Source organism: Pinus tabuliformis, chromosome 4_2 (genome assembly GCF_031772625.1).
Source record: "Pinus tabuliformis cultivar Carrire ecotype Pingquan chromosome 4_2, CPIR1, whole genome shotgun sequence".
NCBI lineage: Eukaryota > Viridiplantae > Streptophyta > Pinopsida > Pinales > Pinaceae > Pinus > Pinus tabuliformis.
Window position 1 is genome coordinate 163,692,852 of NC_142304.1, and position 26,385 is coordinate 163,719,236.

The following is a 26,385-nucleotide window of genomic DNA, read 5'->3' on the forward strand; positions in this document are numbered from 1 at the left end:
AAATCTGTCAGCAAAAGGGGAGCTGAGTATTACCTTTCCGAGGGATGAGTTTACAGCTACAAAAGGGTTGAGTTTCCTCTGATACTATCAACTGAGTAAATATTAGTAAGAAGAGGACAGAACTACTATGGAATATGGGTCATATTTGACACTTGTGGACTGCGTAAGCTGTTGATTTATGGTAGCATCGGATGTGCTCTAGCCATGAAAATTGGTGGAGAGGCTAAGGCACATAAGATCTCCAAGAACCAGAAATGGTTTGGGGAAATTCCACCCAGTTAGAAAGATATTAAAATAATTAATATTTGTAATGGGGTTCCTAAGTCTAAACTTAGGAAAATTAAAACATTAATGGGTATGAATATAAAACTGGGTGAGAATGTTCTAAATGACATGGATCAAGCCAAATCTAATCTTAGCCGTTGATTAGGGACTTCATCTCGGTCGTTGACGACTCAACAGGAAAAGTATAAGAGGAGGCTTGAGGGTCAGTGGGAGATGCACCAAATTGATTAGTCAATTCGATTTTCTGGAGAGGGGTTTTGCTGAGAGAATCGAGCTAGTGATTTGTTGCAGTGAGGGGCAATTCGGCACGAGGCCAAGAATACATAGCTGAGAGGCAGAGATAGTGCCAAAGAGACAGCGCAAAGCCTAGAGAAGCTTACGTAGAGGCAGCTGGGAGCTATGCAGAGGCTGAATAGGCCAGCGTGGGTGACGCAGAGGGTCTGAGGGTTGGCGCAGAGAGCCAAGGGGCTGACGCACAGGCTTCAGTAGCTGCGCAGAGGCTAGCAGGGCTAACGCAGGGCCAAGAGGTAGTGCCGGGAGATTTTTCGTGGGGCAAACTGAGTGCTGGTGAGCTGGGAAGGGTGACACAGTCCTGACAAAGTGACGCAGAGCTGTAGAGAAGCTTGGAGCAGCTTTCATTGTCCAGCTAAGGAGTTGTCGTAGTTGTTGTGAGATCGTTCATCCAGTGATTGATCAACCAGAATATCTGTCTCCGAGGAGAGGTACTACTGCCGAGGGCATTCTCTGTTGGGTGAGCCATTTCTGGTGCCCTTGATGTATTTGGAAACTACATAATAATAAAACCCTCATATCTGTTGCACCGGTTTTCCCGCATTGGTTTTTTCCGAGGACGATTGTCCAAAAATAATAGTGTCCCTTGTGTGTTTGTCTCAGTTATTTCAATTGTTGATCTATATATGAGTTAACGCTGCATTTGTGTTTATTTTTGCTATTTATATTTATAAATAACTTGTTAATGAAAAGAACAAGTAGGAGAAAATAAACCAGATAATGCAGTAGGGATTTCTAACGTGTCAGACTTAGAAATTTCAACATGGTATCAAAGCATTGCAAATCACAGGAGAACTGAAGGCACCAACAGTAATCTGGAGAATTTGCAGCAGTAGCAGTTGTCCTGAGAGACAACGTTGTTCCAGAAGAAAAAGTAGCAGAGAAGAAGTGATGCAAAGGGCCTACGTCATCATTTCGAGTCAGGAGAAGGACCAACGCAGAAGCAAAGAGAGGCAGATCAGACCTACGCAGTGCTCGATCATCTTTCTTAGCCAGGAAGGATTGACGTTGTGGCCAGGAGGAGCATCTTTTGCCGTTGTCGAGGTTGCGTAGAGCCTGAAAGGCTCAGTTTCTTCAGTTGTCGGGGTTTGGGGAGTTGTGGGCAGATTGTGATTGAGAAGTTGGTGGGGTGTTGTTTCTATCGGTGCAGAACAGTACCTAAGGGGACAGAACCAAGGTAGAGGGAGTCGCTACCTTGACGAATTTCTAGCCAAGAAATCCAAATCCGAGTTGCAGTTGCAAGGAGGATTGGAGAGGAGCAGTTCAACATTTGGCGGGAGGATTTCCAGCAAGGAAATCAGGACTTAGAGGGAGATTTCCAGGAGGGAAGTCGAAACTCAGAGGGAGTCCAGAAGAGGAGCTGAAATGGCAGTGAACGGACTGAGGGATCAAGACAAGTTGGACGGAGCTTCCAACTTTGTCATCTGGAAGGCCAGGATCCTGGCAGTCCTAGATCGACATCGTATCAAAGACTTTGCCTTAAGAACCATGGCTATCCTGATCAACCGAGCTGAGAATGAGAAGTATGAGGATGCAATGGTGAGGGCGAAGTGCATGATCCTTGACAGGGTCAAAGATCATGTCGTTCCACACATTGCTGAAAAGAACGCGGCAAAGGATATGTGGGATACTTTGAAGACCTTGTATCAGAACTCTTTCGTGCAACGGAAGATGCTCTTGGAGAATCAGCTGCAGTTGTATCAGATGCAGAAGGGAGAGCAAATCGATCCATTCCTTCTTAGGTTGCAGGAGATTCGCGACCAGCTCACTTCCGTGGGGTCTACACCGAATCCTGAATTTATGGTTAGGACTGCACTGAATGCAGTCTCCGAGTGGGAGACATTTGTCCAAAGTATCTTGGGCAGGGCTACCTTTCTAGCATGGGAGGAGATGTGGGCGGCTTTTCGCCAAGAAGAGATCAGGCAGGTGACCAAAGCAGGGAGTAGCGACAGGGGAGGACAAGTCAAGAAAGAGGAGGAGGAGGATGCGGCTCTAGCATCTGTGGGACAGTAGGGGAAGAGGAAGAAGAAGAACATCTCCAAGGTGAAGTGCTTCCATTGTGGGGAGCTGGGACATTATGCATCCCAAAGTCCAAGGAAGAAAAACAAGGGAGAGGCTTCTGACTCCAGGGCAGCTCCAGCTAAGGCAAAGAAAGAGGTCGAGACCGATGACGACCATGCCATGAGTGCTCATGCACCTCTAGAGAAGAGGTGGGGAGACATCGAGTTGTAGTCAAGACGACTGCATACTAGGGGCAAGATCCTTGAGGTGCCCAAACTCTTGGATCATATCCAGCTATGGAAGCCCTTAACGACAGTACCAGGATGACAAAGGTCGGGTGGAGCAAAGTGTAGTGGAGCAGCAAGGCAGTGCTTGGGTGTAGGAATCTAAGGCAACGCAGTGGAGGTTGCAGTAGTGCGAGAGGCACAGAGGTGCTTGCAGCAGCGCAGTGGCAGCAGAGGCAACTTCAGTTCACGAGGCTTCCAAACTGACTGGGATGTCAATATTTGGGAGAAGTCAGTTACCTACTTCTCGGTAACTGAGTTGCAGTGCAACAGTTAGCAGTGGCAGTGCTAGGGGCAGCATGGGCAGCATATTGAGAGGGAGTTGCAGTACAGATGTAGCAGTGGCAGTGGCAGTGTCATGGGCAGCAATACAAGAAACAGCAATGCAGATGATGTGAGGCAGCAGGCCAAGCATCAGCACAGGAACCGGTATGGAGAATCAATGTGATGTTTCATTGATGGAGCATTACTAGAGCACATTCCCCGCTAAGAGGGAGAGTTGATTTGTGGTAGCATCGAACGTGCTCTAGCCATGAAAATTGGTGGAGAGGCTAAGGCACATAAGATCTCCAAGACCCGGTTTGGGGAAATTCCACCCGATTAGAGAGATATTAGAATAATTAATATTTTTAATGGGGTTCCTAAGTCTAAACTTAGGAAAATTGAAATATTAATGGGTATTAATATAAAACTGGGTGAGAATGTTCTAAATGACATGGATAAAGCCAAATCTAATCTTAGCCGTTGATTAGGGACTTCATCTCGGTCGTTGAAGACTCAACAAGAAAAGTGTAAGAGGAGGCTTGAGGGTCAGTTGGATATACACCAAATTGATCAGTTAGTTCGATTTTTTGGAGCGGGGTTTTGCTGAGAAAATCGAGCTAGTGATCTGTTGCAGCCAGAGGCAGTTCGGCACAAGGCCAAGAATACATAGCAGAGAGGCAGAGATAGTGTCAGAATGACAGCGCAGAGCCTAGAGAGGCTGACGCAGAGGCAGCTAGGAGCTACACAGAGGCTGAAGAGGCCAGTGTGGGTGACGCAAAGGATCTGAGGGGTGACGCGGAGGGTCTGAGGGCTGACGCAGAGAGCCAAGGGGCTAACGCAGAGGCTTCAGTAGCTGCGCAAAGGCTAGTAGAGCTAACGCAGGGCCAAGAGGCAGCACCAGGAGATTTTTCGTGGGGCAGATTGAGTGCTGGTGAGCTGGGAAGGGTGACGCAATCCCTGCAGAGTGACGCAGAGCAGTAGAGAAGCTTGAAGAAACTTTCATTGTCTAGCTAAGGAGCTGCCATAGTTGTTGTGGGATCGTTCATCCGGTGATTGATTCTCCGGAATATCTGCCTCCGAGGAGAGGTACTATTGTCGAGGGCATTCTCTGTTGGGTGAGCCATTTCTGGCGCCCTAGATGTATTCAGAAACTACATAATAATAAAACCCTCATATCTGTTGCACTGGTTTTCCCGCATTGGGATTTTCCGAGGACGATTGTCCAAAAATAACGGTGTCCCTTGTGTGTTTGTCTTAGTTATTTCAGTTGTTGATCTGTATATGAGTTAAGGTTGCATTTGTGTTTATTTTCAGTAATTATATTTATAAATAACTTGTTAATGAAAAAAACAAATAGGAGAAAATAAACCAAATAATGTAGTAGAGATTTCTAACGTGTCAGACTTAGAAATTTCAACATAAGCCTCTATAGTCACCTGTGCTACGAGATTGAGTTTCATTGTTGCTTATATGGTTGCCATGTCAATGCATTCGAGCTGAAGACTGAAGTTGTAACCTCTGTTGTCAAAGAAGACCATCATTTGGGCATGCACAGGTTCCTTAATTTATTTATATGTACAGTCATTCTATTAGTTTGTAAATATGAAATATGTCTCTTGGTTTGCTCTCAATAGTGGTTAATATAATTGTTGGCTTTCACATGAATGATATGTTGTTGATTTAAGATACTTTAATGAGCATTCATCCTGGCATCACATGTTTATTTGAGGGTAAATCTCAAGAAAGTCACCTACAGCACTTGCATGCAATCTGTTTGTAAAAATACCACAGCGAACCAGATCATATAAACTCAAAAATTTCATTGTTTTTTCCAAGATATTCCATGTAGGTATCTTACATTTTGGTCCATGTTGGGGGTCATAACCCTCACTCCTATTCTTCAACGCGGCTACAAATAAAACCCCAATTTCCCTCAGAAAGTAAGTCGTTGTGCCACTGATCTAGACACTACCTCTGAATCTGACTCGAACACACTTCGTTGTCTCAAAAATAAAATGATAGCTTGTTTCCTTGGTTAAACCATCAGGGATTTGCGCCAGATTCAGCAACCTAAAAGGGCTTACGACATTCCAGATTTAACACATTGTCCACACAAAATACTTCAACACAGTAACATCTCCTCTTAAAGGACAAATAATTCAAATGAAGAAAATATTGTAGAGAGTTATGCGAAACAGATGTAAAGAAGTATAAAGGAACTAGCTAGGGTGGGATCACCTCCACCAAAACTAGACAAAGGAAAAAGGGGGGATTAGCTAGGGTGGGATCACCTCCACCAAAACTAATCAAGAAGAAGGGATCTTAAAACCCTTAGAGCCTCAAGCTCAAAGAAAACAGAGACAATTTAATCCAATTCAATGATGCCAAAGTGATTCCAACTCTCCTTTACTTATAGATTTCCTCATGGGGTTTACTCCTACTTAATCAAATGTGAGGTGTTGTGTGCAACCCACAATTTGAGCTTTTTACCCCAGCTACCCCAAAATTTACCCAATGTTACCCCAGACATTGGATAATGGGTTTCCCCCTTTATCAAAGACTATAGCCTATGAGGTTGGATAGGCTATTACGTCCTCCCTTGGGCAATTAATCCATAGGGGACATTACATTCTAGCTAGGTACAACTTTCTTTTTAGTTCTTCCAGCAAACAAAGGTACCAAGAGATAGGAAAATAGCAACACTACATCTACCATCAAAACTATGAAACCCTGAGAGGCCTTCCAGGATTGACCACAGAAACCCTTATAGATATGTCACTTTAGATCCCCAAGACAGATCATATCGCACCAGCAGTTCGAGCATCTCTAAATCTTAGTCGAGGGTTGCAACACCATGGCAACAAGACATATCTCAAAATAGATATTCTTGTTCTTATAGTTCTTCCAACCAAACATTGATCCGAAAGTTCTTCCTTATGACCCTGGAAGGTAGGAGAGCGTACATCAGGGATGGATGATCGCCAAAGCCACCCCCCATGATATTGTTGTCGTTTTTCTTTGATTCTCCAAAGAACTTGCACCTATCCACACTATTGTACCTAGCAGTGCCATTGACCTATTTATGATCATCTGTTGGAAATTAATTAAATTATATTATATTATTTAATTTTGTAGTGGAATCTTATAGAATTTTGAAAAAGATTGACCCCGAGTCAGCAGTAAAAGTTGAAATGGCCAAAGGCCAGATTTCAGATTAGATCTGAAATATGTATAGCCAAAGGCCAAATAGGAGGAGGGAAGGACAATCATAAAGGATAAATAGAACATATTTTGTACTTTAGTAATATAAGCGATGATTCCCAAGAGCTTTCACAATGTTATAAATATTTGTTCACAAGTCACAAGGCTAAGGGTTACGACCCTTGTGTTAATTTAATCTATTATGTTTATTATGTGATGTACCAAATATTATAGCTGTATAGTATAGATTTATAATATATTTACAATAAGGCCTCCAAGATAGCTGATGGCATGATGCTCTTGTGAGAAATAGATATAAAAGTATACATTCAACTTCTTTCCCATGTATCATTAGGATGTGTATTCTTTTATGAAACTACAAATTTTAATTAATATATTTTGTTAGGGTTTGAATTCTAAGCTTTCAGAATATCTATGTCCCAAGCCAACGAGCTCCAAATATATAGATATGGTGTATCCTTGACTGCTTTGAGAAGCAAATATCGTTATGCATTCCTTTGACTTATGTCAATTGTTACAGCCCATACTAACAAATTGAGCACAAATGCCTTAATGTAAACCATGATTCAAATTCAAATGCAACAATTACTATTAGTTCCATAATAACATAGCTGGGATTGCCAAGTTAAGTATTGCTGAAAGCAACAAACATCATTATGTACAAAAGACCCCCTGATCATTAAAACACATACACCATTACCTTCTGAAGCCTTGCTAGTGTTTCATCTAGCACTTTGTCTTTTAAGGCAAACATCTGCTTGCATGCACCCATGATTTTATCATGTACAGCTCCAAATATCCAAGTTTCACATGCTAACCAAAGCTGTGCACAAAAAAAACAAGATGTTGTCAGGTTTCTTACAGGAGTATAATTGCAACAAATACAATATTAAAAAGTGTTCTTCAAAGTTCAAGAACAGAGCACAGAAGGAATAAGAAATCAAGGCTTTGTAAAGAGTTTCGGAAGACAGGTAAAAAACTACAGTCATTATTTTTACATCATCTGCCATTGGATAATGGAATGCATGATTGCATGCCCTAGTTCACAAGACACAAACCGATCCAATTCCAGAGTGATGACACCACTGCTCCAGGGTAATCATAGAATCTGATCTTCAAAATTATAAACGCAGTGTCATGACGGTATTTTGTGTCTGTATCGTATAGGGTGAAAACTAATACTGGTTGTCAGTTCAAACAACTTATATAAATAGCTGTGGATTCGCTCTCTGCAAATCCTTCATTGCTGTGTTCCTTGAAAAAGATATCACATGGGCTTGGATGACAATTGCCAATTTAAATCAGTAAAAAAGTACATAGACTTAAGAATGAAGGGCATCAATGACAAAGAAGCAAATTTATATGGTCTCCTGAGAGTAATTTAAAATCGTGTTTGATCAGCCAAATAAAGAAAGTGAAGAAATTGGAAGCAAAACAAAATGCTGCAAATTGCCGTCCTCTCGAAGAAAATACCAGATTCATTGGGACAAAGTTGGCAGTTGACCAAGTTAAGGAGAATGCTCCTAGACCCTATTATTGAATGCTACAAAGGTAATGTCCACTAAATGCCCTAGAAAGTTTCCAATCTCAGCTCAGAATGTGACTGTTAACAAGGAACGCTCCCAACAATCTTGTCCCAGGAAAGGTTGAAAATCATTTTAGTAAAAGTAAATTTGCTTTGTGCCTCAACTTCAAAGACAACATTCATGCCTTATGCTACCACATTAGATAGCATCCTCAAAACTGTTTCTAGTAGTAATTTTATCGTCATTGTCAATTGCATATTGGACACTTATCACCTAGATAGTTGCAAGAAAAAAACTTTTAGATTTACTAAAAACCTTGGAAAGCATGAGAATATCACACCAGTTCCTTTCTTTTCATCAATTATCCATGACAGGATCAAAAAGGGAAATGTGAATCTGATCTTTGATTAAAAGTTTCCGGAGAAAACCTGATCCATTTTCTCTTCATTGACCATGCAGGACTCCAGAGAAGGATTGGACGTTATAAGTTGATCAACTAGCGCCTTGACGATTCTTCGCATTGTACCCTTCCAAGCTTCCAGCCGAAACTGATAACATATTGAACACAAAGGTTTAGTGTCACAAATTAAACAACAATAATAGCAAGAAAGAACGAAAAGAATCAGGTAAATATGTAATGTAGAGATGGAATGGGCTCCAGCCTGAGTCTCTGACAAATAGATTAAAACATTAATTAGAACTAGGCAGATAATTTGAATTTTGACTAGACCGCAGGTCAATGAACCTCATTTGGCATAATAGGCTTAGAACAGCAGTTAAGAGCTGCCAAACCGATTGTCACTACTTCAATTTGAATGGAGTTGCATGATATGCAGGCACAACATAATGGATGCAAGAAAGCTACACATCGATCTCAAAGAAATGTCTAACTTACTATAAAACCTTTCTTTGACATGCTCCCTCCAGTGATTATTGCTGTGTGTGTGTGCATGATATAAAATAACATCATATATTAAATAAATATAATAAACCTAAACGACAGAACTTAGGTAATAAATATAATAAACCTACACTATAGAACCTAGGACATTACAATTAGATGTAATTGTTAATTATTAAAGGTGCATCACATAAAGACACAACTTTACATGAAAGGTCACCACGAGGCATATAAAAGACAAATTCTAAATGGGTGAGGATTTAATTTTAGCCATCCATCACTTAAGAGATTGAGGGTTAGGGTTTTGGCTCAATGATAATTATAAAAGAAAGCGCAAGAAAGGAGAAAGACAAAATGGATCATTAAGAGAGTGTTTTTCTCAAGTGGAGTGAAAGACTTGAGGCTAAAGAGAAGGCAACAAGGAAATCCCGGTGAGAGAATTTTGAAGGGGCCAAGATATTGGAGACAGGAGACCAAATTTGCAGGGAAGCCGCAACTCAACTTGGAGGGTTGCACAGGTGGGCATAAGGCCCAGGTGAAGGGTGAGTTACTCTCCCCATGCACAGGCCATACAGTGCTAGGAGAGAGGAGGCCGAATTGCAAGCTGGAGAAATCGATTTTTCCAGGGGCCAAAATATCCAGGAGGCCAAGTTTTCACAGGGTCGAAACTTCCAGGGGGGCAAGATTCCCAGGTTCCATTTTGCTATATAATTTTTGTACTTCTCTGAGGGCCATTTTCCCTGTTAACGGAGCCCTCATTTTTTCTGAGCAATGCAATGAAGCATAAATTGGACACAGAAATTTCTGTTGTGTTTGTAATTGATTTTCCAGTTGTATTAAAATACCAGTGTATTTTTATTCAACAGTATTTTCAGAAAATAATTTATTGGGGTGAATAAATTTTCTGGGCATAAAATAAATTGCTGGGAATTTAAATCAGATCTGGTATTGGAAAATTAACATAATAAAGCCTACTAATCATGAACATCGAGCTTTTTCTTCCTACCCTACTCTACAACAAGAAGAGCCCAGCCACCATTTCATCTCAAAACAAAACATGAAATCTCCCCTTGTGTTTGGCATCAAGCCAAAACAAGGCTTCATCAAACATACTACAAGAACATGTTGGAAATTGGAATCTTTGTCACTAGATAGCCAAAAATTGAGGTGACCTCCTGAAGATGGAAAAAGAATACCAAGTTCACACAAAGGCTCATGTGTGCTGCTACATGCTTGCTCTATCCAATATTTGATAGCACTGACATAATCATCACCTCTAGAATATGAATAGAGAAGCCCATCATCAGCCACAAATCACCTCCATGGACTACAATATGTCTCTCCAAAGGTTGATACACATGCTCCAACAACCATCCTCTTTTACTGCCATATGGATCACCCATCATAGCCTCAAACAACAAAGGTTTACAAGGTGGTTCCGAGATAAAACTGCAAAATAATTGTGCCCCAAACTGCCATCCCTCCTCCCCTACCTCTATAATGAATATAAAAAATATAAATATTATTAAATAATAATTAATAAGTGATAATTAGTAATAATGAAAGGTTATGCATCTTCTAAACATCACTCTTCATGAAAGGGCACTCCCACCTAGTTATGTATGCAAGGCCCTCATTTGTAAATCATATCATATCATTTTTGCTCATATAATTTATATAATTACTATCCTTGTGGATATTTATTGGTGACCTATATTTTGGTTATCACATTCGGTATGAGAGCTAGTTTTTCAATCCCTGCCATTGGCTACATCTTTTTTTAGAGGATCTTAGCCACACATACTTAAATATTTTAGAAATTCCCTGATCTGGGTCATCAACCACAAATAGGCCTTTGGCCATTAAAAAATTTATTTGAGAAACTTACTTTGCTACAAGAAAATCAAAGATTGCTAGTGGATATATCACTTGAATCAAAGCGAAGTTTCTGCCACCATCTTCAGGGAATCAACCAATATTGTGACAGATTCGATTAAAATTCATTAGTAGTTAAAAATCTTGGGCCATATTTTGGTTGTCACCTAAAGGAGAAGGCAATATAATGAATATAAAAATATACATATTATTAAATAAATAAATAATAAGTGATAATTAGTAATAATGAAAAGTCATGTTTTTTGACCTTAGAGAAATCAAAGTTTTAGAGTATTCATGGGACTTGGGGAAGATGACAAATAATCATGAAGAAGCCTATGGTTTACACCAAGGCATTCTTCTTGCCAAAGAATTTCAGGTATCTTCACTTTGTAATGTCCTCTTCAAATTGAGGATTAATGAGAGACAAATTAGCCTATCCAACCCCGTAGGCTATAGTCTTGATAAAGGGATAAAAACCCATTTTTTCTTAATTTGGGGCAAACGTTGGGTCGGTTGGGGCAAAAGAACCCAAACGAGGGGTTGCACTCACAATCCCTCACATCTTGAAGCCCATGGAGAAATCTATAAATAATAGAGGAGTTGGGATCAAATCATCATTATGTGAATCAATTCATCTGTTTTATTGAGCTTAGCTCTGAGGGGTTTAAGAGTTGAAATTTCAATGCAAGTAGAATTTCTAATAATTATAATTATTTGTGACTGGTATATTTGTTTCTTATTAGCATTTACTTTATTCAATTGTGTCATCAAGCAATTATACATTCAAAAATATAAGTAGAGGTCACAAAGCACAAAAGACAAGAGACACCATATATTAGTCCTGAGGCCAAGGCAAAACCCACAAAGGGAAAATCCATCAATCCTTTCCTTATAATACAGATCAAAATAAGAGATATCAAAGTCATAGACACACTGACCAGTAGAAGCATGACAGCTAATCCCTCACATGCCAAGTCAGACCTCCAAACAAATGTCCACATGAAGTCTGTCAAGATGCCATTGTTTGTCCACAAGTTTACTTGCTAGATCCTATCCACAAATAGCTTGTATACCACAGAAATTTGTGCCTCAAGAAGCTTGTCTAATCATAGAAGAATATTGCCACAAATAACTTGGATACTTCAGAAGTATGGTGCCTCAGAAAGCTGGGATATGTGCCTCAAAAAGTCTCAGATATATGCCTTAGAAAGTCTCAGATATATGCCTCATAAAGTCTATGGTATATGCCTCGGGAATCTCATATATATGCCTGAGAAAGTTTGGATATATGTGCCTCAGGGATGTCACTCTTGTGCCTCAAAAAGCTCGCTCTCAGGCCTCAAAAAAGATGCTTCGAAATCTATCCTTGATGGAGACGAATTGGCTCTATTTATAGTTGTTCGTTCATGTGAAGAGGCACGTCTCTTAGGCAGGCCGACTTGATCCTTGGAGAGCCGACTTGGCAAATTGGAGGGACAAATGACAATGTCAAAAATTCAAATTTTCTTCATTTACAAGGTTAACAAAGAACATGCCACTTTACATTTTATTTTGACCAAAACAAAGCATGAAGACCATGCTAGAAAATAATAATATTTTTACTTCTTTTGGTTTTACATAGAATACATATTGATACAAGTACAATGGAAATTATGACAACCCACCCTAGTTACAATTTCAACATTAAAACCCCTTCTCTATCAATTTTGATGGTGAAGGATTCCACCCTAGGTGACTCAATTTTATCTTTTTCCTTTTTCATTTTGTTCTGGGACAGCAAGAGAATTTCTTCCTGAGGAGATCTAATCTTTGACCAAGGATTGAAGCAGGAACGATATCATCTAGGACAACAAATTTTTAAGACCAGATCAAAGGGTATGGATGTTTTTTTGTGTCCTATAGTTTATAGTAGAGTTTCCAAGAAATACTGAAGCCCTTTGCGAAATCAAGCTACCTGAGGTTGATCCAGTGCAAGAAGAGCCCCTGAGCAAGTTTAGTGTCATCCGAAGCCAGTACAACCATCTCTGATTGAAGAACAAATTATTCACAGGTTTTCTGAGTGCCGCCCAAAGTTAGTTCAATGGAATCTTGAAGCACTGAAGCCCTCTTGGCAGAAAGACGGGTCGTCTGAAGTACTGCAGGGTTATCCGTAGTAGAAAAGGGAGTATTGGAAGTATTGAAACCTAAAATAACTAAAGTTTTTGAAGTTTGTGTGTGAAATTAGGGCAACCAAAACATTTCAAAGAAGTCGAATTTGCGGAATTGAGAACAGGGTCGTAGTCCCTAGATTCTTGTGTGAGAAGAGTTGTTTTCTCACCTTCTAAATGAATCTGAGGACCTAGACAAGAGTTGACATTTCTGTAAGGGTTTTTCTTCATATGTCTGCAGGTAGGGTTTGAATCAAGGGTTATTAGATAGTGAAGTCATTGCAATTCAGTAACCGTATTGTTGGATCTGGAACTAAGGCGTCAAATCATTGACCCTAATACAGTTGGTTAAATTAGGAACATTAGCATTAGACAGTGATTTGTTGGTCAATAAATTGTTACATTATTGCCTAGTGTAGTTGCATTTGTACAAAATTGCTATACTGTATTGTGGGCTTATTATATTTGTTGAGTGGAGATTATGCTATACTGTTATGTTCAATTAATTGAGAAACAAGATGTGGTTGAGTTAATTCTTGTTTCGAAACTAAATTTTGCTCTGAAATCTCTAGTTCCCTAAGAAACCCTAGGGAAGAATTAAACTAGTTCATTACACACTCATTGTCTTGGGGGACTCCTTTTTAATAATTCAATATTGGGTCTGTTGACCTCTACTGGTCAACTACCCATGCAGTACACCCCCCTTTTCTTGGCAAAAAGGGGCAGCACCTGATCAGCATGTCCGTGCCATCCTGCCATCATCAGCAACTTGATCTTTTTGATTGTAAACCCAGCCTGCATGTATTAATTGTAAATAATCTTAGCAGACATGAGTCATGTATGTAATTTGCCTAGGTGGACCTAACTTTCTAATGATAATCTACGTCCCGGAAGGTTTTTCGTCTCACCGATCCACGGATCGGCAGAGTTTTCCTTCAAACCTGACCCCAAAGCCGGGATTGATTTTGTCATTGGAATTTTAGGAGAATCCTAGTGTGTTGATCTGCTAAGATTATAGTTGTGTCGCAGAACTGGGTGATTGATGAGGGTCTATGTTAAAGGGGTTTTCTCCCTTAAGATGTAAATTGTAAAAGTCATGATGTAATGTGTCCTGAGGGTCGAAAAATGTTTTAAATCCCCTCATGAGTCCTAAGTCCTAGGTCCTAGGTGATGTTTCCAAAGGTTTAGTTCGATGATCCATTTAAAAAATGAAATAAAATAAATAAATAAATAAAAAATTTAAAAAAATGAAATAAAAAAAAAATAATAAAAAAAAAAAATTAAAAATTTAAAAAAATAATAATAAAATTATAAATAATAAAAAAAATTTAAAATAATAAAAAAAAAAATTAAATTTAAAAATTTTAAAAATAATAATAAAATAATAAATAATAAAAAAATTTTAAAAAAAATTTAAAAAATTTAAAAATTTAAAAAATAATAATAAAATAATAAATAATAAGAAATTTAAAAAATTTAAAAAAAAATGAAATAAATAAAAAATAATAAAAAAAATTTAAAAATTTAAAAATTTAAAAAATAATAATAAAATAATAAATAATAAGAAATTTTAAAAATTTTAAAAATAATAATAAAAAATTAATTGAATAAATCGACGGATGAGATCAAGAGATGTCTTGATCTTCATCAACGGTCGAGATCATTTCTACATGGATCATTCGAACTAGCCGTTGGGATCATTTCCTTTATATAGGGTCTTAGGTGGTCATTTCAGATTCATTCGATCTGTGAGTCTAAGACTGAAGAAGCTCTCTTGTAAATCTGTTTCTGGTTAATAAAGGAAGACTTTGGGGTCCATATCTTGCTGGTGTTACTTTCTTGGAATGCTGTGAGATCATTTCATTTTTTGCATATGTTATTTTCAGCCATTAATATTAGCTTCTTATAGAGTATTGTGAGCACAGGTATCTTGTTCACTTGCTGGGGTTTGGGTGCTGTTAGGGTTTCTGAAGTAATGGCAGGTATCTCCATTACTGTTTGAGATCTAGCAGCATTTTTGCCCTCTTTGTTGACGGTTGTTTTGAGCTGTGCAGAAAACATTTTCTGAAGGAATTTTGTGGGCGTTCGGGAAGTTCTCGGCTGAACCAGCCAACTCCCGCAAGCATTTTTTGCTGAGCCCAGTTGGATTTGATCCTAGGTCTATCATTCGGTTTATTTATTTGATTTGCATGAGAAATTTTCTGAAGTTCTTCACAGTGACAAATCTGAAATTTTCGTTTCGTTAAAATATTTCCGTTCTTATTGCTGAATCTGGCTGTTAAGGGGCCAAATCTGTAAATTAATCAGTTGTCTTAGGGTTTCAATTTTCTCTGATCTAGGGTTTCAAATTTTTTGCTTTATGCAGTTTTTATCAGGGTTTAGGGTTTTTAGGTTTCATTTTATCACATAAAAAATTTGGAAAATCATTTTTGCCAGTTTCAGTTGTTTTTCATGTTATATCTTAAGATCTGAATTTTTCAAGTCGAGATGCAAATATGATATCTAGTTAATGGTCTAGGATTCTCGTGGTGGTTTAAAGCATTTATCTTTTTTCAAAATTCTCAGTCGCTGGATATCGTTTGGTTATGTGATTTCGCTGATACCTTTTGATGACAAATGATTGATGTTCACGGTTTATTTTTCTATATCTAACAAGTAATCATTTTAACAATAATCTCTTAAGGCACTGGTCTGCTCAAATAATCAAATCATTTTAGTGCTTTTTATATCGTATCTCGTGTCTCCCAACCAACTGGTCGACAGTTGGTCTCATCATCTCACAGGGACTACCCCCCTTAGCCGCGGGAGACAGGCTTAAACGGAGGGATCGGGGATCAGAGTGACAGCCCCCGGTCTGAGCGTTGTCGTGTCAATCTGCGCGACAACATTTTTTGGCGCCGTTGCCGGGGATAGAGTTTTTCTGTTCCTGGAGTTCCATCGACATGCATCTTCTCATCTTCTCATCTCTCATTTGAACTGGCAGATTCAATATTTTGGCATCTTTTCATCACGTATCAGCAGCATCTCTTGGGTTTGTTTCTTGTTGGGTGGCGACTCCACTTTCTCATTTTTCCCAGACAAGAAGCTTTCCTCATATCTGTTTTGGATCTTGGAATCAGATTTATTGTTCAAGTGGCGACTCCACTTCTTCCATCTTTTGATTTTCTTGAGCAGAGGTCTAGTTCTATCATTCATCTCATCCCTTATTATTCATCATGGATTATTCATGTAAACCATGTCGTTTTACTCACCGTCTCCATGATTTTCCGGAGGAGGCCCTTCCTGAATTACCTATTTTTTCAGATGGTGATCCAATCGCTGCTAAAAGGCATATTGACTTGTTTATTCGCATCATGATCATATATTGCAGACCCCCTCAATTTAATCATGACGATATCAAAATGCGTCTATTTGTCCTTTCTTTAGAAGATGATGCTTTGAATTGGTTTAACAATTTTCCTAAGGATTCTTTCACTTCTTTGGTTGATATTATCAATGTTTTTGAAGATAGATATTGTTATCCGAACAGCTTGCCTTCTACCTCTAAAATTGTTGAACAGAAAGAAAGTAATTCCGCTGTTGAAGAAAGATTTCAAAGTCAGAATGTGTCATCAACCGGGAATACTGCAGATCAAGTTCATGATAGTGAAAAATCAGGGACAAATGACAATGAAAGGGAAGAGCAAAAGAAAATTTTATTAGATCTAATGATGCTGGTAAGAAATATGGAAAACAATCAAACTAATTATGTCAATGATGTGAAAACTTTATGCACTCACCTGGAGAAACGTAATAGGGAGATTGAGGTCACGCAAAATCATCATGCTAAAGAAATTGAGGCCATAAAAACCAAATATGAAACAGAAATTGGAGACATGCGAAGTAAGATCTCAGGATTAGAGGAAAATATGGTGACCATGAAAGCTGATCATGATAGAGAAATTGACTCTATGCAAAACAAGTTTTTTACTATGGATGAGGAAATAACTATCATGACGTTCAATCATAATAATCAAGTGGCTGACATGCAAGCAAACCATAAAGAAGAAATAAATTTTATGCAGCATTGCTTGATGGACATAAAGGAAGAAAATGTTAAAGTAATAAAAGACATGGAAGAACATCATGCCAGACAAATCAGTGCTATAAAGGCTGAACACTCTAGACAGATGGATGCCATTAGAATACAGGTTCAAAAGTTTCAGCAATTGGAAGATGAAAGAAACCAGATGACATCAACAGATCAGGAGCCTTCTCATTTGCTGCAACAAGTTTCATCTTATTATTGGGAGGTTGTTGATTCGATTGAAAGATGGTTGATTGAGGGTGATCCAGACAGACTTAAGAATGATAAAGATCAGATGCAAGATGAAGAAAGACATAGCACGCATATCTTACATACTTCATCTGATAGCTTTGAAACAGAAAGTACCAGGTCATCAGTTATTCAACCAGCCAGAAAGAAAAAGCGCAAGAGAAAGAAGATAAGACGAAGATTTGATACATCAGACGGCCGTGAGCAGCTTGATTTTCGAATAGGAAAGAATCCTACCATATGCAAAATTGGACATGGCACATCCGACAAGCAGCCGACAGATTTGCCTGAAAGCAGGCAAATGCTCAGTATGCGCTATATTGAACACATCTGATGCCGTGGAGCATTTTTTGTATTATTCTGGATTCTCACATTCCTGCAAGCAGCAACGTGTCCCCAAGTAGAGCCAGATGTTGACCTCTACTGGTCAACTACCCATGCAGTACACCCCCCTTTTCTTGGCAAAAAGGGGCAGCACCTGATCAGCATGTCCGTGCCATCCTGCCATCATCAGCAACTTGATCTTTTTGATTGTAAACCCAGCCTGCATGTATTAATTGTAAATAATCTTAGCAGACATGAGTCATGTATGTAATTTGCCTAGGTGGACCTAACTTTCTAATGATAATCTACGTCCCGGAAGGTTTTTCGTCTCACCGATCCACGGATCGGCAGAGTTTTCCTTCAAACCTGACCCCAAAGCCGGGATTGATTTTGTCATTGGAATTTTAGGAGAATCCTAGTGTGTTGATCTGCTAAGATTATAGTTGTGTCGCAGAACTGGGTGATTGATGAGGGTCTATGTTAAAGGGGTTTTCTCCCTTAAGATGTAAATTGTAAAAGTCATGATGTAATGTGTCCTGAGGGTCGAAAAATGTTTTAAATCCCCTCATGAGTCCTAAGTCCTAGGTCCTAGGTGATGTTTCCAAAGGTTTAGTTCGATGATCCATTTAAAAAATGAAATAAAATAAATAAATAAATAAAAAATTTAAAAAAATGAAATAAAAAAAAAATAATAAAAAAAAAAAAATTAAAAATTTAAAAAAATAATAATAAAATTATAAATAATAAAAAAAATTTAAAATAATAAAAAAAAAAATTAAATTTAAAAATTTTAAAAATAATAATAAAATAATAAATAATAAAAAAATTTTAAAAAAAATTTAAAAAATTTAAAAATTTAAAAAATAATAATAAAATAATAAATAATAAGAAATTTAAAAAATTTAAAAAAAAATGAAATAAATAAAAAATAATAAAAAAAATTTAAAAATTTAAAAATTTAAAAAATAATAATAAAATAATAAATAATAAGAAATTTTAAAAATTTTAAAAATAATAATAAAAAATTAATTGAATAAATCGACGGATGAGATCAAGAGATGTCTTGATCTTCATCAACGGTCGAGATCATTTCTACATGGATCATTCGAACTAGCCGTTGGGATCATTTCCTTTATATAGGGTCTTAGGTGGTCATTTCAAATTCATTCGATCTGTGAGTCTAAGACTGAAGAAGCTCTCTTGTAAATCTGTTTCTGGTTAATAAAGGAAGACTTTGGGGTCCATATCTTGCTGGTGTTACTTTCTTGGAATGCTGTGAGATCATTTCATTTTTTGCATATGTTATTTTCAGCCATTAATATTAGCTTCTTATAGAGTATTGTGAGCACAGGTATCTTGTTCACTTGCTGGGGTTTGGGTGCTGTTAGGGTTTCTGAAGTAATGGCAGGTATCTCCATTACTGTTTGAGATCTAGCAGCATTTTTGCCCTCTTTGTTGACGGTTGTTTTGAGCTGTGCAGAAAACATTTTCTGAAGGAATTTTGTGGGCGTTCGGGGAAGTTCTCGGCTGAACCAGCCAACTCCCGCAAGCATTTTTTGCTGAGCCCAGTTGGATTTGATCCTGGGTCTATCATTCGGTTTATTTATTTGATTTGCATGAGAAATTTTCTGAAGTTCTTCACAGTGACAAATCTGAAATTTTCGTTTCGTTAAAATATTTCCGTTCTTATTGCTGAATCTGGCTGTTAAGGGGCCAAATCTGTAAATTAATCAGTTGTCTTAGGGTTTCAATTTTCTCTGATCTAGGGTTTCAAATTTTTTGCTTTATGCAGTTTTTATCAGGGTTTAGGGTTTTTAGGTTTCATTTTATCACATAAAAAATTTGGAAAATCATTTTTGCCAGTTTCAGTTGTTTTTCATGTTATATCTTAAGATCTGAATTTTTCAAGTCGAGATGCAAATATGATATCTAGTTAATGGTCTAGGATTCTCGTGGTGGTTTAAAGCATTTATCTTTTTTCAAAATTCTCAGTCGCTGGATATCGTTTGGTTATGTGATTTCGCTGATACCTTTTGATGACAAATGATTGCTGTTCACGGTTTATTTTTCTATATCTAACAAGTAATCATTTTAACAATAATATCTTAAGGCACTGGTCTGCTCAAATAATCAAATCATTTTAGTGCTTTTTATATCGTATCTCGTGTCTCCCAACCAACTGGTCGACAGTTGGTCTCATCATCTCACAGGGACTACCCCCCTTAGCCGCGGGAGACAGGCTTAAACGGAGGGATCGGGGATCAGAGTGACAGCCCCCGGTCTGAGCGTTGTCGTGTCAATCTGCGCGACAACAGGGTCAAAGGATCTTCCCCTAGAAACAAAGTTCTAGATTATCTCCTCAATCGGATTAAGGAGGTACCAAAAAAAATCCCAAAGATGAGTTTCAAGCACATTCTAAGTGATAATAAGATCAATGTGCCAACCAAGGTTGCAATTTTAAGTTTGGAGAGTTGATGGTTAATGGTCAATTAAGACCATCGTCTATTCCTTAGTGGATAAAGCATGAATCCTATGTTCAAATATCAAAAATTTTAGGATCCGGGGAATTATGTTGTAATGAAGGATTATATTTTGAAGTATGTTATATGTACAGCAAGTTTTGTTTAATTTTGGGGCCCTATTGGAAGGTACTCACCTCCAAAGACTCGTATATGCTTAGTATCAGTTGTATTCCTCTTCGGAAGATACTTTTGGTTCAACAGTCTATAGATGATACTAAAGATGGAAGAAAATCATAAATGTAACTCCCGATGTATAGATGTGGTCCAGGCACAGATTTGCAATAAAAAAAAATTCTCATTATCATCAAAATAAATAGTAAAAAGTCCTGTAATGAAAGGTCATGTATCTTCTAAAAGACATGACTATTCATGAAAGGGCACTTCCACCTAGGTCTATATATGAGGTTGTTAAAATTGGCAACTAGGGCCAAAATCCATGTGGGTCATTTTATTTATGGCAGCTGATATTTTTCTTGGATTCCTCTCATCGAGAGGTGTAGGACTGATCTAAAGATCATCCGATTCCGACATGTATTCATGGAGATATGAATTTATTTGTGTATTCGACAATTTGTCAAGGTTGGCCAGCAACCAAATTACCACAACTCAACCTCAACGTTGCACTATAAATAGAGGTGGCCTTCAAGTCATTTGTCACACGCATATCTCTTGTGATCTCTCTCCACTCGTTTGGGTTTTGGTGGAAAGAGAGGTATAGAGGGAGTGACCTAGCCGCAGTCATAAAGGAGTTGATCTAATCGTAGTCCAAGCAAGAAGATTTAGTGGCATTCCATGAAGCTTAGCCGCAGTCATGAAGCCTAGCTGCAATTGAAGGGAGAAGCCTTAGCAGCTGTCTTGTGAGGAGGTCTGGCCGTAGTCAAAGGAGACCTATTTGTTGTCTAAAGGAGCTTCAATTCGCAACCCTTATCCGCAGTCTCAAAGAAGTCGTATCCGCTGTCAATAGAAAGCCCTAGCTGCAGTCTAACTAGCTGTAGGCGCAGTCAAAGAGAAGACTTCTATTCGTTGTCAAAGGAGGCTTAATCTGTAGCTAGGAAGAGGCTCAATTCACAGTTCATGAAGGCCCTAATTCCGTAGCAATTAGACTCCCATACGATGTTTAAAGGAAGTCCTAATCAGCTGTAATGTGTAGCCCTTATCTGCAGCAAAAGCAAGGTCACCTAGCGCAGACAAGAGAGTTTTAGACGTTGTCCAGAAGAGGCCTATCCACAGCAAAGGAGGTTCTAATCTGTAGCTAGGAGGCCCTAATAACACAGTCTAAAGAGAGGCCTCAAGACGCAGTTAAGAGAAACTCTAAGCCTCAACAAAAGGAGCCCTAATGCAGCATGAATTGTTGTAGGTGACAGCGTTGTAATAAAGGCATAAGTTAAGGATTTATTTGGGCTTGTTGGAGGAATCTGAAGCTACAGCTAGCTGCTTTGCTAGGTTGCAAGCCATAGCAAGCAGTGAAGGTTGTTCCGAGGTAGCATTGCAATATACATTGATTTCAATAGGCAGCGTGGATTAGGAGAGACACTCCTAGGTGGACTGCAGCCCTTGAAGGGCTTAGTTCACTGATAGCGCGGAAGGTTAAAGGGCTTCTTCTTGTGCCCTAACTAGAATTGCAGGAGTAGGCAATCAGAGGAATATTGCAGCAGCCTTGATGACCTACTAAAAGGATATGCTACAGTACTCTTAGTGAGTGTTTGAAGTCTGTCGATGTTGCATCCTAAAACAGTCATCATTATCAGAATGATGGACTTACTGTTGCTGTCATACAATCTTAGATTTGTATATTTGTACTATCACTCTCTCTGTTGAACTATTGAAGAATATAAGAAGAATTGATCAAGGGTTCCCCACATTGGGGTTTGTCCCTGGCTGGTGCCACATCTTGTGTCCTCTTGTCTTGGCTTGTCTTATGATGTTTATGTTTATATTCTATCTGCACTTTACTATCATGCTGATGTGATTGCTAATATGAATATTGACATTGGGCTAATATGAAAAATTGAAGTAAATTGCTCTAAGCATAAAACATACCAAAATTTAACATGGTATCAGAAATGAGGTGAAGACAAAGCCCAAGCAAGAATGAAAGAGAAATCACCGAAGACAGTTGAAAAAGACAAAAGGCTCAATGGGTTCCTCGTCCCACTTCCCAGCTGAAGACAAGCTCCGTGAAAAGTCTGACTATCACGGATGGAAGATGTCTCTTGATCTGACATTGGAAGAATAAGAAGTGCTAGATTATGTGAAGCGTAAAATCCCTTAGCCTCCATCAAATGCACCTGCTGCTACAAAGAACAAGTACACCAAGGGTGAAGTCAAAGTGAAGAAGATTATCAGAGATTCCATTGACAAGCATCTAGTGGCTTACATCTCCGATCTAAACACCTCCAAGGAGATCTACGACAGATTAGTAAGCATGTTCAAGGTTAGTGATGCAAATCAAATTTTATTTCTCAAAAATAAGCTAAAGGATATTAAGAAGGGCAAAGAGGAGGATATACAATCCTACTTCTTTAAGATCACTGAGATCAAGAATGATCTTCTATCAATTGGAGAAATCATATCTGACAGGGAATTGACTATTAGTACTCTTGGAGGGCTCCCGTCCAAGTGGTATATATTTAGAACCACTATTCTCAATAATGATTGAATTACAGGGCTTGAAGAATTGATGTCGAGATCCATTCAAGAAGGAACCAGGATAGTGGAGCAAGAGATGCCTTCTAATAAAGGAAACCCCATTGTTTTCTCCACTCATGCCAAAAGGAGAAATAATGCAGGGTCTAAAGGTCATTTCAATGGAAAGCCTGGATCTACGGGAGGAAGGAAAGGCAGATGCTTTGCTTGCAATAAGTTTGGCCATTATGCGAGGGAGTGTCCAAATAGAAGGGACACATCACATGATGATGATCACAATCATTCCAGGGGCAACTTCAACAACAATGATCGAAGGAATGACAGGTTCAATGGCAAAGGAAAAAGGAATGCAGGACATCAAGGAAATGATCGACCCTCCAAGAAAGCCAGGAACTCCAGGTATGTAAGAATCAAATGTTGTTTCTAATAAGCAAAAGGAGTATTATCTCATATCATCCCTCTCCACTACCTCTCCTTCGGACACTTTGGGAAATTCGCTTATTGATAGTGGTGCTTCAAGGCACTTCACCGGATACAAGGAAGCTCTCTCTAATTTAATAGAGAAGGAGACAAACTTGGAGATTATTCTTGGAGACGATCCCACCTATCCTGTAAAGGGTGTAGGGAATGTTACCCTTCAATTGAATCAAGGTAACGCAATTCATTTACAAGAAGTTCTTTATGTACCTGATCTCAAGAAGAATATGGTGTCCATTTCGGCAATGCAAGACAAAGGTTACAAGGTGGAATTCATCGATGGAAAGGTACGTGCTTGGAAAATGAATTTTAAAGATGTTTTTACTCTTGGGTTCAGGGTTGGCGCTTTGTATCAAGTTGCAGGAAGTCCATTGGGGGCCATCTCTTGTGACACATCTCCTCAATTTGAACTATGGCACCGAAAGCTTGCCCATATTGATTGTAAGGCCCTACCCGATGTGAGTCAGATGGTGACAAGGATGCCTGAAGAGCATGAAGGTATGTGTCTGGGATGTACCAAGGGAAAACTTTCAAAGGGACCTTTTCCTCAAGAAGTAGCGAGACCACCCAATGGATTTGAGGTTCATGACCGGAAACCTCATGTATACAGGTTAAAGAAAGCTCTCTATGATTTGAAGCAAGCATCCCGTGCTCAGTTTGAGAGGATTGATAGCTATCTGATGAAACTGAGATTCATTAGGAGTGAAGTCAATCCAAACCTTTGCTTTAAGGTTGTGGATGATAGACCTCTCATTTATAAATGTAAGAGGGAGTTGGATTCCGAATTTGGGATGGTAGACTGCAAGCCCATGACTACCTCGATGGAGTTTAACTTTAAGAAGTTATGCGATAGTGCTGCCAAACCTGAATTGGGAAATGCCCCTAAGTTTCGTCAACTCATTATAGCATTGATGTTCTTAGTGAATTCCCGTCTAGATATATGTTTTGCAGTTAGCACATTGAGCCAATATATGGTTGAGCCTCATCACATTCGTTGGATTGATGCCAAGAATCTTCTAAGATATCTACGGGGCACAATCACTCATGGACTAAGATACATTGTTGGAAATGTGAGGCTACAGGGTTATTCCGATGTTGATTGGGCAGGCAGTGTGATGGATCACAAGAGCATTTTTGAGTGCTACTTCTCTTTGGGTTTTGCTTCGATATCTTGGATGAGCAGGAAGCAGAAGTCGGTTGCTTTGAGCACCGCTGAGGCCGAATACATAGTTGTCAGTATGGCCTCCTGTGAAGTTGTCTGGTTGAGGAAGCTCTTCAGTGAGCTGTTTGGACACGTGCTGAATACCACCGTGATCTTCTGCGACAACCAGAGTGGGATTCAATTGTTGGGGAATCCCGTGTTCTATGATCGCTCCAACCATATAGACATCATGTACCACTTTATCTGGGATATGGTACAACGAGAAGCAATAAGGCTCCATTACATTGGGACTGATGTGTAGGTCGTCGATATTATATCGAAGCTCCAGGGAAAGGTCAAATTCTTGACTTTCCGAGAACGACTAGGAGTCGTGGAGAGACCCTCTCCTGAGGGTCCTGTATGATATGGATATTGAGCTCTGGGAGCTCTGGGGGGGCATGGGGTACTTCTTGGAGCGATGAGCAACCATAGGGTGAGTGGTTCAGCCTTCCCCTAGTGGTTTGCTATGTAGGCAGGATGAGTGGTTCATCCTTCTCCTACTAAGACACAATCATAGGGTGAATGGTTCAACCTTCCCCTAATGATTTGTTGTGTATAGGGTGAGTGGTTCAGTGTTCCCTTGGGATACCCCCTAGCGACAAGTAGGCAGGATGAGTGGTTCATCCTTCTCTTGCTGAGACATCCAACCCATGAAGTCTAGGACTCATGGGAAGTACCTCCCATTTGGCCAATGAGTAGGGAAATGAGGATAGGGACCATAGTACTATCGATGGACACATCGTGTACTACCGTACTCCCTATGCTAGGATGATATTGATCTGGGATCAATTGGAACTGACTTCGGGTCAGTAAGAGTGGTATGAGACACTCTCTTTATTTGGAACTGATTTCGGATCAGTAAGAGTGGTATGAGACACTCTTTATTTGGAACTGATTTCGGATCAGTAAGAGTGGTATGAAACACTCTCTTTATTTGGAACAGATTTCGGATTAGTAAGAGTGGTATGAAACACTCTCTTTCATCTGGGAGTCAGGACAGACTTCGAGTCAGTAGAGAATGGTATGATACATTCTCGATCACTGCTTCTTCTTCATAGTTCAGCAGAGCAGAGCAGTGCAGGGCACTGCATTGATGGCAGAGATAGTAAGGACTGGCAAATGGATTAGCAGATGGAGTTCTCCATAGTTGAGAGAGAGTGTTAAAATTGGCAACTAGAGCCAAACTCCATGTGGGTCATTTTATTTACGGCAACTGATATTTTTCTTGGATTTCTCTCATCGAGAGGTGTAGGATTGATCCAAATATCATCCGATTCCAACATGTATTCATGGAGATATGAATTCATTTGTGTTATTTGACAATTTGTCAAGGTTGGCCAGCAACCAAATTACCCCAACTCAACCTCAACGTTGCACTATAAATAGAGGTGGCCTTCAAGTCATTTGTCACACACATATCTCTTGTGATCTCTCTCCACTCGTTTGGGTTTTGGTGGAAAGAGAGGTCTAGAGGGAGTGACCTAGACGCAGTCCTAAAGGAGTTGACCTAGTCGCAGTCCATGAAGCTTAGTCGTAGTCATGAAGCCTAGCCACATTTGAAGGGAGAAGCGTTAGTAGCTGTCTTGTGAGGAGGTTTGGCCGCAGTCAAAGGAGACCTATTTGTTGTCTAAAGGAGCTTCAATTTGCAGCCCTTATCCGCAGTCTCAAAGAAGTCTTATCCGTTGTCAACAGAAAGCCCTAGCAGCAGTCTAACTAGCCCTAGGCATAGTCAAAGGGAAGACTCCTATTTGCTGTCAAAGGAGGCTTAATCCGCAGCTAGGAAGAGGCTCAATTCACAGTTCATGAAGGCCCTAATTCCATAGCAATTAGAATCCCATACGTTAGGAAGCCCTAATTCGTTGTAAGGTGTAGCCCTTATCCGCAGCAAAAGCAAGGTCACCTAGCCACAAACAAGAGAGTTTTAGACGTTGTCCAGAAGAGGCCTATCCACAACAAAGGAGGTTCTAATCCGTAGCTAGGAGGCCCTAATAACGCAGTCTAAAGAGAGGCCTCAAGTCCAGTGAAACTTGAATCTCCGATCATTCGTGATACTCTGCTCTTCCCTCAAACGATCTGATTCAACTCTGGGTGAGTCAAACTC

General features: G+C 39.2%; 1 protein-coding gene across 2 annotated transcripts in view; it reads right to left on the reverse strand.

Annotated features, from left to right (window-relative positions):
- The window catches only part of LOC149168690 (uncharacterized), a 342,439-nt gene that overhangs the window by 183,655 nt on the left and 132,399 nt on the right, over positions 1-26,385 (reverse strand). For both annotated transcript variants that reach the window (XM_089428378.1, XM_089428376.1), the window contains exons 4-5: positions 8,302-8,421; positions 7,048-7,170 (exon numbers count right to left, since the gene is read on the reverse strand). In XM_089428378.1, the coding sequence (XP_089284504.1) occupies positions 7,048-7,170; positions 8,302-8,421 (243 nt within the window). The remainder of the gene's footprint in view (positions 1-7,047; positions 7,171-8,301; positions 8,422-26,385) is intronic.